We start from the raw sequence: 14,776 nt of genomic DNA, 5'->3' as shown, positions 1-14,776 counted from the left end.
TAGCTGGGTTGTTTCTCTACTTTCTCATAGAAAGAGTTTTTCTTCTACTTTATTTTTCTTTGACTTTCCTCAGAGGAAAGAGCCAGGAGGACAGAACCATTGCTCCAGAGGGGCAATGAGCAGCAGTGGATAAATGCTAAAGAATGCATCTCAGTTCCCAAGCGATGGACAAGCCTATGGCCTAAAGGAAGGAGGCAGATGGATATTAACTTGGTTATAGGGACAAGACTCTTCCTCTCTTTTCCCAACCAAAAGAAGGAAGCACCAGTCAAACATTTATGAGGGGACTAAAAGCCAAAGATCAGAGAAAGGAGGACTTACTGGATCAGTGGCGACAGCAGAGCAGCGTTGCACCAACCCTTCGAATGTGGTCTTTAGAGCCTGGTGCTCAGGGGGCACCTCCTTCCTCTCAACCCTCTCCACGGGTAACTGGTGATACTGACAGAGAGAGAAGTGCTAAATGAATGCAACAGCAGCATGAAAGGCTGGAGCAGGTAGATTCCCCTCCTGCAACTACGAACAGGAAGAATTTCACCCCTTCACAAGCCCAAAGAATATGTGGAAGCACAGAGTTAGATTATTATCTTCAGGCTGTAGTATAGCTTCAGGCCCCTGTGGATTCCCAACTCCCAGCAGGCTAAACAGCCTGCCTGGCCTCCCTCCCTCTCTCCCACCCATACCCAGGTGTCATTTTCCACGCTGGCAATTCCTCTAACACTCAGGCAGAGATGTCTTATAAGGGCTAGGGAGCAACATAAGCCCTGCAGCTACCAAGTAATAGGAATCTCAAAGCTGAGTTGTTTTTCTACTTGACAAAGAGCTGGTGGCTGTGGACCACCTCGTTTTCCCTGGGTACCTGCAGGCTGCCTTCCTTGGGTGCTCCTGGGGGTGACTGGCCAGATTCCTGCAATCTGGACAGCTGAGGATGGTTCCCTTGGGGCTCAGCGGGCAGACTCATTACTGGAGCTGTGATGGGGGCTGGAGGAGTAAATATCTCCGACAACTGTCAGGAAAAAGAAAGAAGAGAAAAAAAAAATATCAAGAAAACACTCAAGGAAGGAGGGTTGGTTACACTCTCTGCAGGCAAATTCAGCTTCCTTTCTAACTTGCAGAGTGCCCAGTTCTCAAGATGATGTGTAACACATCCCTGTTCTTTCAGCCCTGACTCAGAGCATGGGGCCCTTCCTCTTGCATCCTAGATGAAGAGTCAAAGCGACAGCAAGAAAACTTCTCTGGAATTGTTCAATCAAACAGATCTGTTGCCCCTGAAAGCACTGGTCCTCAGAAAGCCGCCTTGGCTCTGCAACGGCACGAGTCCTGAATGTAGAGATTAGCAGCAGTAAAGTGTCCAATGGAGCAAGTGTTGGGGAAAATCCCACGACATGGCGGGAGAATCCTCTTGCAAACACTTCATCGTGCCCCTGCTAAGCCAGAGAGTCAGGATAGATTCTCTCCGACGGGGCTAGATCAAAAGGAGATGGCTTTAACAAGAGGCTAATCCTGTTGTAGTGAGCACAGCCTGAAGCAGGTTCCCAGCCATGCTGCCAGAAAAAGGGCGAGAAGTCTGTTCCAAGCTAAGGAAGAGTGGGGGGTGGGAATAGTGCCAAAGCAGCTTCTCATCACACCTGCCAGCAGGCAGCAGTGATAAAAATGTGGTACTGATAGCATTTGTTGAAAAGGAGCTCAGCTCACAGGTCTCCAGTGCAATAAGACAAGGCCGAGAGCAGCAGGGCCAGCGTAGCAGGCAGCTCACAGCTACACCTGTCCCAACTTCTTTCAGCAGAAGTGCCTTATCAGTTGGTATCAGCTTCCGAGGAAAAGCACTGTGGCTCTCACTGTGCTGAGGGGAAATGCTGCCCCCAGCTGTCAGGTGTGAAGTGAGCACGATCTCTCCAGCCACTATCAAGAAAGGTGTGTGGGCAAGAGGGTAAGATTAAGCCCCTATTTCTAGCAATGAGTGACTGTGGTCAGCCTGGGAAGTACTGACAGAGGATGCAGCATCACAGATAATAACCGTGTTACAGAACAGCCACCCTACAGACCAGCACGCAAGTTTAGATGGCAAAGGGTCAAGATGACAAAGACTCCAGTCCTAGCTATGCGTGCAATGCAGAGGTAGACAGGCCAACATGGAATGAGACGCGCTGAGTGCGACAGGGAGCATTTGTAGGAATGTATCTTTTGCACGGAGCTCCCAGGCTAAAAGACAACCAACCCACATTGCAGCTGAAAGCTTACCTTTTTCTTTTGAAGGCCTCCTCTTACAGCAGAGGGATCAGTCCAAGGTTCCTGAGCTGCCAGGAGACACAACAAGACACAAATGTCAGACTTTAAGAAGGTGGCTGCAGCAACAATTCATAGTTGCTTGCATGGTTTGCAGCTTCTCTCAGCAAAAGGGCCCATGGCTCCTATTCCCTCATCACTGCACCATTTCAACCAAAGAATTTCAGGCCCAGCTCACGGGCCCAAGAACTGCTCTTGCTTTCCTCTTTCTTAATTACATTCTTAGCATCCAAGCATGTGCACAGGCTTCGTGAGTTGATGTCTGATCAGACTGAACTGGCACGCACCCACTCCCACACAGAAAGCTTTTCACAACTACCTGAAGCTTTCTGCATTCTCCACAGGTTGCGTAACTCAGCCTCAGAATCAGACCTAAACTTTGGTCAGGACCTGCATGTGTGTGCATAGCAGGGTTCAGGGAGTTCCTGGGGTTCCCCATACAGAGAATCTAGTGCTGTGGTACCACAGGAAGGGCTATGTTATGGGGAAGAAAGGGCTTTTCACCAACACTCGCAGGAGTGCATCACAGTGGCAGTCCACAGCAATGCAGTTGCTGTGATAAAGGGGGGAAAAGTTAGGGGTGGATTGAAATTTTCCCTTTCCAAAACCAAAACTTAGCAAAATTTGCTGACTTCCCAACTAGAAGGGAATAAACTTAACCAGTAAATGCCTTGGAAGCAGAGGGGTGTCTCAGCAGACACCTCTGTGGCACCTAGCCTCTAACTTCACTCCAGGTAATTAAAAATCCATCAGACAACATAACATCAAAAGACTTGCGACCACACTTGATTCTGCAAAGGTCAAATTCCATCTACCTTGTCTGCTGCTGTCCTGTAAGGGTACCTGCATCTCTAGACAAAACCCTAGTGCTTCTTTTGTCACCCCAGCTTAATAACCTCCAGCCCATGAGACAGGAATAATCTGTGAGAAAGCGGCACAATTCTAAGGGGCAATATCCGAATTGCTGGAGCTCAGTGCCACACTTAATGAGCCACTGATCCTGAACTGAGCTTTAAAAATCACAGGGGAAAGATGCAAAAGGTGCTTCATTACTTTAATTACCTTTATTATTAAAATTCTGGCAGCCTCTTTTTGCCCTCCCTTTTCCCATGATTTCAAGACTTGCTCTCCGATGAGTTTGGATCAGTAGTTTAATTGAGTTGGCACTTACTTCTAGCTTGGGGATTCTGTGCCCTAGAACTCTGCTGGCCCCCACCGAGCCTGTGGCCTAGCAGTCCTTGGCACTACTCCAACCCAGTGGCACTTTGAATCCTCACAGGAAACAGCTATTTACATTATAGTCTTTAAGTCTGGCACTTAATCATCAGACATGAGACAACAGGACCCTGCTGCATTTTGCTGGGATGAAACTCTGACTATCTTGCCTATGCTACTTGTGAAATAGGATTTCTCACCAACCCTGAAAGGAGCGCCCCATGGCAGCAGTCTCCAGCAATGCCTGTCCTAGAAAAAACAAGACCATCACAGGCTGGAGTCAGGAATTATCCTGGCCAGAAGAGAGATCAGCTGAGACGTTGCTGTGCTTCACCCTGTCCCCGATGCTCCCCCAGGAGCATGGGATTTCTACAAGTGGAGATGTCTCTTCATTGTGCTAGTGGGAACGTGTTCATGAGCTGTGCAGATCATGTTCAGGAATTTCCAAAGCAAGCAAGATTGAGTGATCTTACAGTCCCTTTCCAGGCTAAAGAGAAGTACCCATCGAATCCAGAACAATAATAGCAGGCAAGAAAGCACTCTCAAGGATGCCCAGATCTGCAGTGCAAGCTCGCTTGCCGTATGCTGCCCTCAAAACTGGGAGTAAATGCTGCTAGGAGAAGGGAACTTCCCAGCAATGAATTCCCACAGGGCATCTTCAGTCTGAGGAAGTGCTTGAAAACTTTGCCGCAGAAATCTTTGCCACAGAATCACCTTTCCTTTAACACAGAAACATTAGGGTCTCTTGTTTCTCTGCTGAAGAGACAACTCCCTTTCTAGAGGCCCACTCCACACAGCAAGGTTTGCTTGGTGGTGTAAGTGGCTACCAAGTACTCGGATTTCCTGAGCAAAAATGAGGCTCCCTAGTTAATCTTTTGTGCCTGGCAGATGGTCTTTGGCGCAAGCAACAGTCACTGTGCAGAGACAGCCCACTAAGACATTGAGCTTTACCCCACTGACAGCGGAGACTGGAAGGTACCTACTCTCCATCATCAGTGAATCCCAAGGAGAGAAATCAGTATAAAGCATCAGTCAGAAGACCTCTACGGTCCAAACTCTCCCCTGCAGATGGGCTGAGGTTCAAAGCCAAACCTTGCCCTGTAACTAAAGCCAAGAGGGTTTTCCAGTTCCCCTTGGAACAGGGCCCCCAGATTCTGCTTGGGAAGCTCTACTCCACCATGGCTCATGCTGGGACCCACCTCTTCCAAACCACCTGGGGAAACCACAAGCGCAAGTAAAGCCATGCATAAGGCTGGGAGTGTACAGCGAGAAAACAAGAGATGAGTCACAACCACCGGCCCGTTCCTTGCCTACAGAACCAAAAAAGGAAAAAGGGCTGCTTCCCTCTCCTGCTGGTCCAACAACTGCCTGAAGGGACCCAGAGACTGAGAATGCTCCAATTCTTCCAGGACTGGAGGAGAATAGAGAAGGAAGAAGCCAGAGCCCCTCCTTTCTGTACCCAAACTCATCAGTAAAAGCACAGTGCTTTCATTTTCGCTTCGAACATCCCCAGATGTCACTTAGTAGTCCTCAGGACAAGTATGTCCACTACCTTAGCTGTATAGCTCCCCAGGCATGCATGGAAACAACAGATAGCAATGAGCATGCATGCATGCACAATAAAACGTGCGCACACACCCCACATTTCACTGGAAGTAGCAACATTGCCTCCCCGACAGGTCTGGAGGCTTCTCTGGGTACTACCTGCATGATCCACGTGGGGATCTAGCCAAGGGAAGAAACCTGAAAATCAAGGCAGGGTGGTAGAGTCATCATCATAAACAGCTCTTACTCAGTGAGTAACATCCCTGGACTACTATCCCCAATAGCTTTTCAGGAGGAATTAGGCCAGCCTTAGCTTAGAGCTTTTGTCTGTAGTCCCCACAGGCCTCACAGAATGGAATTTGCTATCCTTGGTTAAACACAGCTCAGGAAAGGATTCCAGGTGGAGGCAAACCTCAAAGCCTCATTTCCTTCACTCTCAGAAAACATGTGGCTTGGAGAAGCATCTGCTCAAAAATATAAGGATCGTCAGCATTGCACGCTAGGCGTCTCCACAGCCTGGCTAAACCCGTCCCCTGAGACAAAAAATGGAGAATTCGCAAGCACCAGATGTGGTGATGTGGTGGGAAACAAAAAGGAAATGCCCATCCACTGGGAACTAGGTCCAACAACGCTCTCTTCATCATGCTAGCAAGGACTTCACAGGACTTGTAGGCTGGGCTGGATTCAAACTACAGACCCGGGTGGGAAATCTCCAGGTCCAGAGCACTGCACAGAGGAATCCAGAAGCGATTCCCACTTCACTTCTGTTATGGCGAGAGGAAAAAAATGGGGAGAACTAGAGCATAGTAGACAGGAATTTTACCCTGAAGCTAAGCAAGGAAGTAGCACCCTGCTCTCCCAGCCTTTCCAATACATTTCTTGTGTAAGTTACATAGGCGGGGTGAGATCAGCGAGCCTTCCACCAGGCATTCCCTGGGACCCACCACGCCTTCAGTCAGAGCAGATGCCTCTGGAGCGGATGACTACACAGGGTGCACTGGGGACCTGAAGAGACAGTAACTTGTAACCACAACCTGGGGCACGAAGCAGCTGGACAGGCTGAATGAAACCGTCATCTTTGCTGTGTTTCACCACCACAGCAAGACTCAGCACCATGCACCTGTAAGGTTAGCCTCAGCACCACATCCAGCCTTTATGGTGACAGACCAGACCTTGATGGGTCCATGTCCACTGTCTACTGCAAACCCTGTCCAGGAGTTTCCTGCACACGCAAAGCACTCAAGCAGTACTTACCTGTGGGAGGAGGAGGAATGCTGGCTGCTGGCAGGGGCTTAGCAGATGGAGCTCCAGGACCTCCCTGAGGGTAACCCATGTTCATGGGGCAGTTGAAAGGTGCTGAAGAGAAACCTAGAGGAGACTGACTTGCAAGAGGGAGAGGACAAGCTGCAGGAAGCTGAGATGATGGGACTGATGCTGGAGGGAAGAGGGCAGGTCCGGGTGGTGGAACACTGGGAGATGTCATGGGCATGGACTGTCCTGGCAGAGAAGGCTGGCTGGGGAAGGGAGCAGGACCAACAGGTCTGACTCCCGCTGGTCCGAAGGGCTGAGGCTGTGACACAGCTACAAATGAGAGAGATTGTATCAGCATCACTTGTTTCATGTGCAAACTACTCTTAATGCTCTCCTTCATGCCAGTAAGCCTGCCCTTCTCCAAGCCATACGGTACAATATCCATGCCAGGTGTGTCCCCCATAACCCAGGCTACATCAGCCAAACTCTGCCACAAAGTTAGCTGTGGCTTCTACATTGCTATATATGCTTAATATCAGTGGACGTGCAGCAACAGTTGCTAGAAGGAGATGTGTCAGAAGCACTGAGAAGCCTCTCAGCTGACTTGTCCTTTGCAAGTACAATAGGCCTGTGAGGAAGAAAGTAGAGCAGCCATCCATGCTGAAGGCTTTGGTCTAAGAAAACCTGAGAACGGACACAACTATCAGACAGTGCTTACCTGGCCCTGAAATGGTTGCTGGAACCAAGCCCAAGTTGTGCTGTGGGTACGGGGGCCCTCTGGAATAGACACTTGTTTGTGGACCTGTGCTGGCCTGGGGAGAGGCAACATGAGGAGGTGCCACAGACATCGCTGGCACTGGCTGAGGTGTGAAGAGGGAAGGCACTGAAGGTTGAGAAGGTGCTGAAGAGGCAAATGATGACTGATAGTTGGGCTGCAATTAAAAAACAAAGGACTTGCAAATGGCCGACACAGTCATGTACATACACACACAGCAGATGCACTTTCTATCCCTGTCACTCCTCAGTCAACAGAAGATGCTGCTGCTGTCAGTGCCCTGGATGGATTGGATCAAAGGCCTTTCCCACCACACAACATGCTCAGCAAGCTGGGCACCACACTCTTCAGAGTGTTCTCCGGCTCTCAAAAGGATTAGTCCTCAGGAGCCAGTTCCCATACAGTGACTTCCTGGAAGCACAACCAGAGGAAATAATGAAGGAATTACTTCGTTACTGAAGTAATAGAGGCTGGAAACAAAACTTCCTTAACAGTCATCCTGTGCAAGAACTGAGATGAAGACACACTACACTAATTTTACTGAGATATGAGGGTGAGATGGGCATAGGACAGTGAACAGCAGCCGCCTTTCCCTCAGTATGCGAGATCTCGGTGGATCACTATACTTGTAACAGTCTCCTCCAGTGACTGCATGTGGGACAGGGCTCTGTGAAAAGATGCCAGCCTACTTTTGGATTATGTCAGAGCTTCTGTTTGCTCCAGTGAAGGACATCACTGATGAGTTCCTCAATGCCTGCAGTCTGCATCACCGCATATTACTTGATATGCCTTCCACAACCCAGTAGCCTTCCTCCCTCTCCCCAAGCCACGAACACCGGAGTTTAAGGCCTACCTTCTCTGGATGTCTGGGACCTGTTTTGTGGGCTGCACTTTCAGGGGTGGAACCACCCTTGGCTGCTGGAGATGTGTGTTTAATGGCACCTACACTGACACGAGTGTAGGGGAAAGGGGGTGGCTGCTGATCACCCACATTCTCTCCTTGAGCATGGAAGAGCCGGTCTCGGAGCTGTTCAATCAGGAGCTGAAACAAACTATGCTTTAGGAGAAGTGCCTTGAGAGCCTTGAGCTGGGGAGGCATTCAAAGCAGACCCTGACCCAAAACACTGAATATCAACCTGAAAACCTAATAATTTCTCCAATAAGTGACATCTGGGGCATCACCTGCCATATTCCCAGGCAGAGGAAGTCTCACCAATCCTTCCCCCAGTCTTCAGAGTATTCCTTCCCCAACCCCTACCCACATTTGGGCACTAGACCGATTTGTTTCAAACTATGTGACCTCCTCATTCGCTTCCTCTACCAGCTAGTTTCAGGAATAGATGCAGCTTCCCTGGAGAGCTGCTCCCCAGTATTGTTCTCCAGGAACTGTTTTACAGGTCTATAGCTCCCTTCCTTTTCCCTGAATCAAAGGCACTACAAAGGAAAAACCAATGAAGTCAAAAAGCTGTGTCCTAGAAAAAAACCACATCTCTGCTCTCAAGTGACCGTAACTAAGGTGAAACCTTAAGTCCTGATGCATGTCAAAACCCAAGCCCTCTCTCACACAAAGTATCATTTTCCTCCCGTATACTACTCTTTCCCACAACAACCCACTTCTCACTCACCTCTTTAGAGCTGCTGGGGAGGTAATTCATGGCAGCTGACAAGCACCCTTGCGACGCCAGGAGACTGGCATATTGGGTGATTCGTTCTGCTAAGACAGGGCCTGGCGCTGGTCCTGCTGTGCCTCGGAGCATCTCAATGGACTTGCTCAGCACCATCACCTTCTCTACAAGATCCTGAATAAGCCAGGGGGAGGGAAGAAATAGACCAGTCAGAATCTGACTTGCTTTACTGGTCCATCTCCTGCTGAGACAATACCAGATGGCTCTCCCCACTTTCAGCTGACATTGGGCCCGATGTGAACAGAAGTTACTCCACTCTGCACCAGATACTATCACTGATGACCATTTCCTCAGGTGCAGGTTGTGGAGATAAACAGGAACCAAGAAGCAAACCCTGACACTGCTACTTTTATGGTAAAGAAAATAAGAAAATTAGAAGTCACAAGGACATTCCAATTAACTGTGATTTTTTACTAGGAAGTTACTACTGTAACTCTAGGAGTTACAAGCTATCAGCTTGCAAGAGCAAGGATTAAAACCATACTAGGGGAAAAATCACTAGGAAAAACTACTGTTGCTGACAAACAGACAGAAGGTTTTTAGTCATTCAAAGCTCCTTCAACCCCTAGAGATCAAAGTAATGTTTAAATCTATAGAAAGATACATGCAGCCGTGGCTGACAACTGATAACTGGGAGGAGGACCGTTTCAAACATAACCAGGAATGCTGAAGACGCCTTTTTGTTGCTGTTATTCACTAGCAGGGTTGCAAAACCAGGGAACTCTGTAACAGAGAGCATTATCTGCAGATATCTGAACTTGTCTAGTTCATTCTAGCAACTGGTGGACACAACAGGGGTTAGTGACTTAGCCAGGACTAGTTTAAGTGTAACAACATTGACTTAGAAGCCCCGGTTCATCTGCAAGCTGTGACTTCCCATACATGATCATTCCACTTGCAGTTGTAATAATAAAATCTAGATTTTCTTTTATTTTGCCAGAGGCTGTTATGAAGGTACAGCCAGATAACGGAAGCATTACAGTTAGACATGATAAGCACAGCAGTAAATGTAGTCCCAGGCAACTACCAGTAAGAAAACAGGTACAATCTAAACCTCCCCGACTAAAAGAAAACTCAAAGATAACATCATTATACAAAGACAGGCAGGTAGGCTGTAACTCCTGTCCATGGCTGGATTTATGTGCAATGTAATCAGTACTCTCTAAACACACAAATCTTTCATGTTTAAGAGTGCAAGCCTCCTTTAGGTGTAAGCCCGTAATTCAGGCTAGGAGGAGATACCTTGGTGACTACAAACAGGCCTCCGCTGTTTGCTGGAAGCCAGGTACTGATGGGATCATGCAAACAGATGAGGGCTACCAGACTGGCCTGAAGAAGAGTCAAACCAAGATTATAGGACTGGTACCTGCAGGGCAAGGGGTGACGAAGTCTCGTGGTTTTTTACCCAGCATTCCACCAACCTCTCCACATTGCCTGATGAGATATAGCAGAGGCAGGCATCATTAGACAGGGATGCATCTCCCTCCGACTCTAGGCGGGCACCCAGCATATCTAGAGAGGAAGAAATACACCCAACGTTTAACACATTCCCTTTCTGAAGGGCTCATTAACCCCAATGCTCATCTCTTAGCAATCCTACTCTGGCTTGGCATGAAAAGGTGTTGACGGCTTTGGATCTGCACCTGATTAGAATCATAGAATCCTTGAGGTCGGAAAAGACCTTTAAGATCATCGAGTCCAACCTAACACTGTCAAGTCCCACTAAACCATGTCCCTAAGCGCCACATCTACACGTCTTTCAAACACCTCCAGGGATGGTGGCTCAACCACTTCCCTGGGCAGCCTGTTCCAATGCTTGACAACCCTTTCAGTGAAGAAATTTTTCCTAATATCCAACCTAAACTTCCCCTGGTGCAACTTGAGACCATTTCCTCTCATCCTATCACTTGCTACTTGGGAGGAGACCGACACTCACATTGCTACAACCGCCTTTCAGGTAGTTGTAGAGAGCGATAAGGTCTCCCCTCAGCCTCCTTTTCTCCAGACTAAACAACCCCAGCTCCCTCAGCTGCTCCTAAGACGTGCCCTCTAGACCTTTCACCAGCTTCGCTGTATAATTCTTGGATAACACAGAAAAATGGGCACCATTAAGGAATCCCAAAGCCAACTTGGTTGAAAAAAAAGTAATTTTAAAAATATCTGCCAATTTTTATATGTCTGCCCAGACATATATAAGAAAGAAAAACCCTTAAAAATGGCAGATGAAGTCAGTGAAAAAATCCAACACTTTTTTTCCAAAGAGGTGTGGGAAGCTCCAGGCAACAGCAGCATCCAGTACCAGAGATGGCTAATCTGGCAGTTGTCAATGTTTAGGAAATGGTAGGAGATAAAGGTGAGCTGGAGCCATCTCACTATCACCACCACCACAGCCACTTTCCACCCCTACTATTTGGTCTGTAAAAGATGTCATGTTTTCTTGCATTCAAGTTGTGTTATCATACTTATATAAAGTGCTGGCATTTCACCAACAGCACTTGGCTGTTCCTGTCTGCTGGGAGCTAGTTCCCAGCTAAGCAACATGAGTAACTTCACCAGACTCAGTCACTAGATTGCCCCTAACTCTGACTCGCAGAACAACCGGTTGCTGAGCATGCTGGACTATTAACAGGACTGAGGAAACTACTGAAGCCATAAAACATTGATTAATCCCTGTTTCTGAGCTTAAAAGAAAGGGGAATGTGCTGAAAGGGTCAACCTTCTTCAGACTGAGTGAAGCCACCTGACCTTTTACTGTCAAGGAAATCCCTTTCTCGCCAGGATAAATAAATATCACCCTTGTAGTGTCTCAGCCTACTGCCTAGCCTGTTTTTTCCATGCTGCTGGTAGAGATGACAGGAAATATCAGTGTATATAATGTTACACTGCGATTCTCAGCTACAGTGTGCATCTAGCATTCTCCTACCTGAACAGTCCACACTTATTTAATAAGTTCCAGCTAGCTGTAATGAGTAAGGAGTGCTTTTCTTCCTCAGCTGCATCCATTTCTTTCTGTAAGCAGTCCAGAGGTGCCCTCCCCTAAGGCAAATCATATCAAAACACAGTACACTGCATACCACAGAGCTGGGCATAGTCTTCATGCTTTGCATATGTTAACAAGATGGCCAGCGCCTCCTTCCAGCTCTGTAGATCACATGTGCAAACAATGTCTTGCCAGTTCTGCTGCACAATGGAGGACAGCAGCTGTAAGGGAAGCAGAAGACCCATCAGTCACTGAAGACAAAGATAAGCTGACTGCTTAGAGCAAGTGCACTCACAGCGATAGCTCGCTTTTGGGCACGCTCCCCACTGTGCAGCAACTACCTCACTGTACATTAAGGTCCACCGATCTCAGTGTTAACATCTCAACGTTAACAGTATGTTAATGTTAGCATCTCAATGTTAACAGTAATTGGAACCCGATGCCTCTAAAGAAGTAAAGAAGCCCAACAACAAAGCACTTAAGAGAATATCGGAACAGCCACACTAGGGAAGACTAAAGATCTAACACATACCCTGTTTCAGACCAGCTAGTGTAAATGACTGGGAATATAGTGTTAGGATATCCCAATCCCTGTTCCACATTCCAGGAGGGCACCGTCACCCAGGAATGGGTTTTGAGTTGAGTTTTATGAAGTTGTGATAAAACTACTAAGATATTAGAGTAGGTGTTGAGTCGAGAGAAGCATAGATTCTGCTGACATTCTAGTTCCTGCCAAAGCGTTTCCACATATATTCAGACAGACATCTGCCAAGATACCCCACACCTTCCCCTGTCACTTACCATGGAGAGTTTCGTCTTCCGCTTGGCAAAGTAGTGCTTCTGGGTCTCTTTTAGGAGGTTCTCCCCACCAGCTATAGCTAAGATGATGGCATCAGCAAAGCGCTCTGCTCGCATGCACAGCTCCACTGCCCCCTCAAAGTTCCCCAACAAAAGGGCTTGGCTGATGAGTCCGTCCGTATCTGCAGAGGTGAGAAGCAGAGTCAACCCACCGGGCATCATCCAGATGCACTGATGATGTTTGTTTTAAAGAGCGGGCAGTAAAAAGCCAATGACACATGGAAGCCCAGCTGAAAGAAAATTTGGAAACCCAAATCAGGTTTTGCCCTTTAAAAAAACCTGCTGGCTTGACTGTAAGTCCTCCATCATCTAGAAGTTTCTCCTGTATTTTTAATGGGTCTCTTATTTGGGAAGAATATTTCTCTGCACAATGCTGAGATATGCTGCATGACACTGGGAGGCATCATGTGTTTCAAAAGTATCCACCTGCTGGAGTGGACCAGATTCTTCTTGGTGTCTCTAATTTTGGTTTTCCCTCCTCTCTCCTTTTCCTAAAAGGGCAGAAACACACTTCATGTAACATACCTTCAGTGACAGGTATCTCCAATGTGCTCATATTCTGTGGGATGAGGTTGTCAAAAAACGCTGAAGAGGAGGAAACAGCAGCTACATCATCACTGGAATTTATTAAAAGCTGTGCAAAGAGTGCAAGAGGTTAATTAATTCATTGGACACACAGATCCTGCCTGAAACAGTTTAGTGGATCACAGAGTGGGATGAGGCTGCTCTCCATTTGGTTAGGCATGCTTATATAAATCTGATTTCAGTTTGGAAACCCATCGTGCCTTCTGTCACTACTCTACCAACCTGCACAGTTTCAGCAGGGAAGCAACAAAAGCGGTGCTGCTATTGACAAAGCTTTGGAGATTGACAGTATAAGACATGCAATGCCAACAGTATTGCTGGCCAGCATTCATCAGCTCAACTGCCAGCCCTTGAGCAAGCTGAACAACTTGGGATGGAATAGGGACAAGCCAACAAGTGATAGCTGTAACTAACAGGTAGGATCACAGCCATGCTTCGTGCTCTGTTTGAAATGTAGGATGCAATTGCTACCCCTAGAATATCTCAGCCAGTGTTTAAGGTTTGTGAAGATTACCAATTTGAGGATGGCAGTTTAAGGTACCTTAGAGGAGCAAAATTTACAGTGCAGAGTGAGCCATGCCTTGGAAGGCATCTGAAGATGGACACCCCAAAAATCACGTGAGAATATGTTTCAAAGGACAGAGGTGAAAAGGAAAGAAACAGAAGAGAAATACCACAGCAGAAGCTTCGTGGAGGAAATCCAGAACTGTAGCATGATGTTAAACTGGGGTGAGGCTAATTGTATCACTGCAGAAATCAGCACTGGTGAAGCAAGCCTTCTTGCAGTGTTAAGAGCCAGGAGTCTGTCTTCATCATCCGCTGATTTGTTTTAAAGCCAGAAGGGACGGCTATGACCATTTAGCCTGACCCTGTGGGGGTCTGACAGGCCTGTGACCTGCCCTCTGTGATGCCTGCATTGAGCCCAACAACTTGCGGTTGGAATTAAACCTTCCTGTTCATTTTGCCCTCCACTGCTCTCCCAGGCTGGCAAGATAATACAGGACATACCTGATCTGGCTGTGCAGCGTTTGCCTCATCTGCCTTCGGAAGTGGCTGTTTATCTGGGATCCCATTACTCAAACACGAGGTGATCTAGGAAATTAACAGACGTACACAGAGTGAAGCCCCTGGGCAGCAAAGCCACCAAGTGACTGGCAAGCCCCAGACACAATTCCCCTGGCTCCTTCACCTGTTTGAAAAGTTCCACCTCTCCCTATTCCTGGCTGGCTATCAGAGGTTAGTTATCCTTTTCAGAGCATTGTCCATGATGCTGCAAGAGTTTCCTCCTCTGCAGCTCCATCAGTGCTATGCCAGACTTTCTTCATCTGTCACCTTCTTCCTGGCTGAGGAATCCCCTGAGATGCAGACAGCTGGACGCTAGAAGAAGCTCTCAACTGCACTGTTATACATTTACCGGAGCACCAACAACTGGAAGCAAGACAACTGAGCTCAAGACCCCTTTGGTTTGACCCAGTAAGCTACAGTTATACCCTCACAAGTGCCTGCGTTTCCTATTTAATGGGGGATACTTGAGGTGCCTCTCAGCTGAAATTTCATACAGTTGGGTGTTTTGTGTGCTGCAAGATCCCTCACTCATTT

General features: G+C 47.6%; 2 protein-coding genes across 4 annotated transcripts in view; both read right to left on the bottom strand.

Annotated features, from left to right (window-relative positions):
- The window catches only part of LOC142063632 (broad substrate specificity ATP-binding cassette transporter ABCG2-like), a 184,427-nt gene that overhangs the window by 143,071 nt on the left and 26,580 nt on the right, over positions 1-14,776 (bottom strand). The window lies entirely within an intron of this gene.
- SEC31B (SEC31 homolog B, COPII component) overlaps positions 1-14,776 on the bottom strand; it is a 38,939-nt gene that overhangs the window by 3,839 nt on the left and 20,324 nt on the right. The window contains exons 13-25 of one of the 3 annotated variants that reach the window (XM_075107582.1): positions 14,186-14,269; positions 13,118-13,226; positions 12,536-12,714; positions 11,829-11,955; positions 10,121-10,266; positions 8,695-8,868; positions 7,923-8,111; positions 7,013-7,226; positions 6,298-6,624; positions 5,137-5,241; positions 2,239-2,294; positions 857-1,003; positions 322-438 (exon numbers count right to left, since the gene is read on the bottom strand). In XM_075107582.1, coding sequence (XP_074963683.1) covers positions 322-438; positions 857-1,003; positions 2,239-2,294; positions 5,137-5,241; positions 6,298-6,624; positions 7,013-7,226; positions 7,923-8,111; positions 8,695-8,868; positions 10,121-10,266; positions 11,829-11,955; positions 12,536-12,714; positions 13,118-13,226; positions 14,186-14,269 — 1,974 coding nt within the window. The remainder of the gene's footprint in view (positions 1-321; positions 439-856; positions 1,004-2,238; positions 2,295-5,136; positions 5,242-6,297; positions 6,625-7,012; positions 7,227-7,922; positions 8,112-8,694; positions 8,869-10,120; positions 10,267-11,828; positions 11,956-12,535; positions 12,715-13,117; positions 13,227-14,185; positions 14,270-14,776) is intronic. The other 2 variants (XM_075107583.1, XM_075107584.1) reach the window with 2 other exon arrangements.

Source organism: Phalacrocorax aristotelis, chromosome 12 (genome assembly GCF_949628215.1).
Source record: "Phalacrocorax aristotelis chromosome 12, bGulAri2.1, whole genome shotgun sequence".
NCBI classification, from domain to species: Eukaryota; Metazoa; Chordata; class Aves; order Suliformes; family Phalacrocoracidae; genus Phalacrocorax; species Phalacrocorax aristotelis.
The sequence above is the reverse complement of the archived record's forward strand: the minus strand, read 5'-3'. Positions and strand labels throughout refer to the sequence as shown.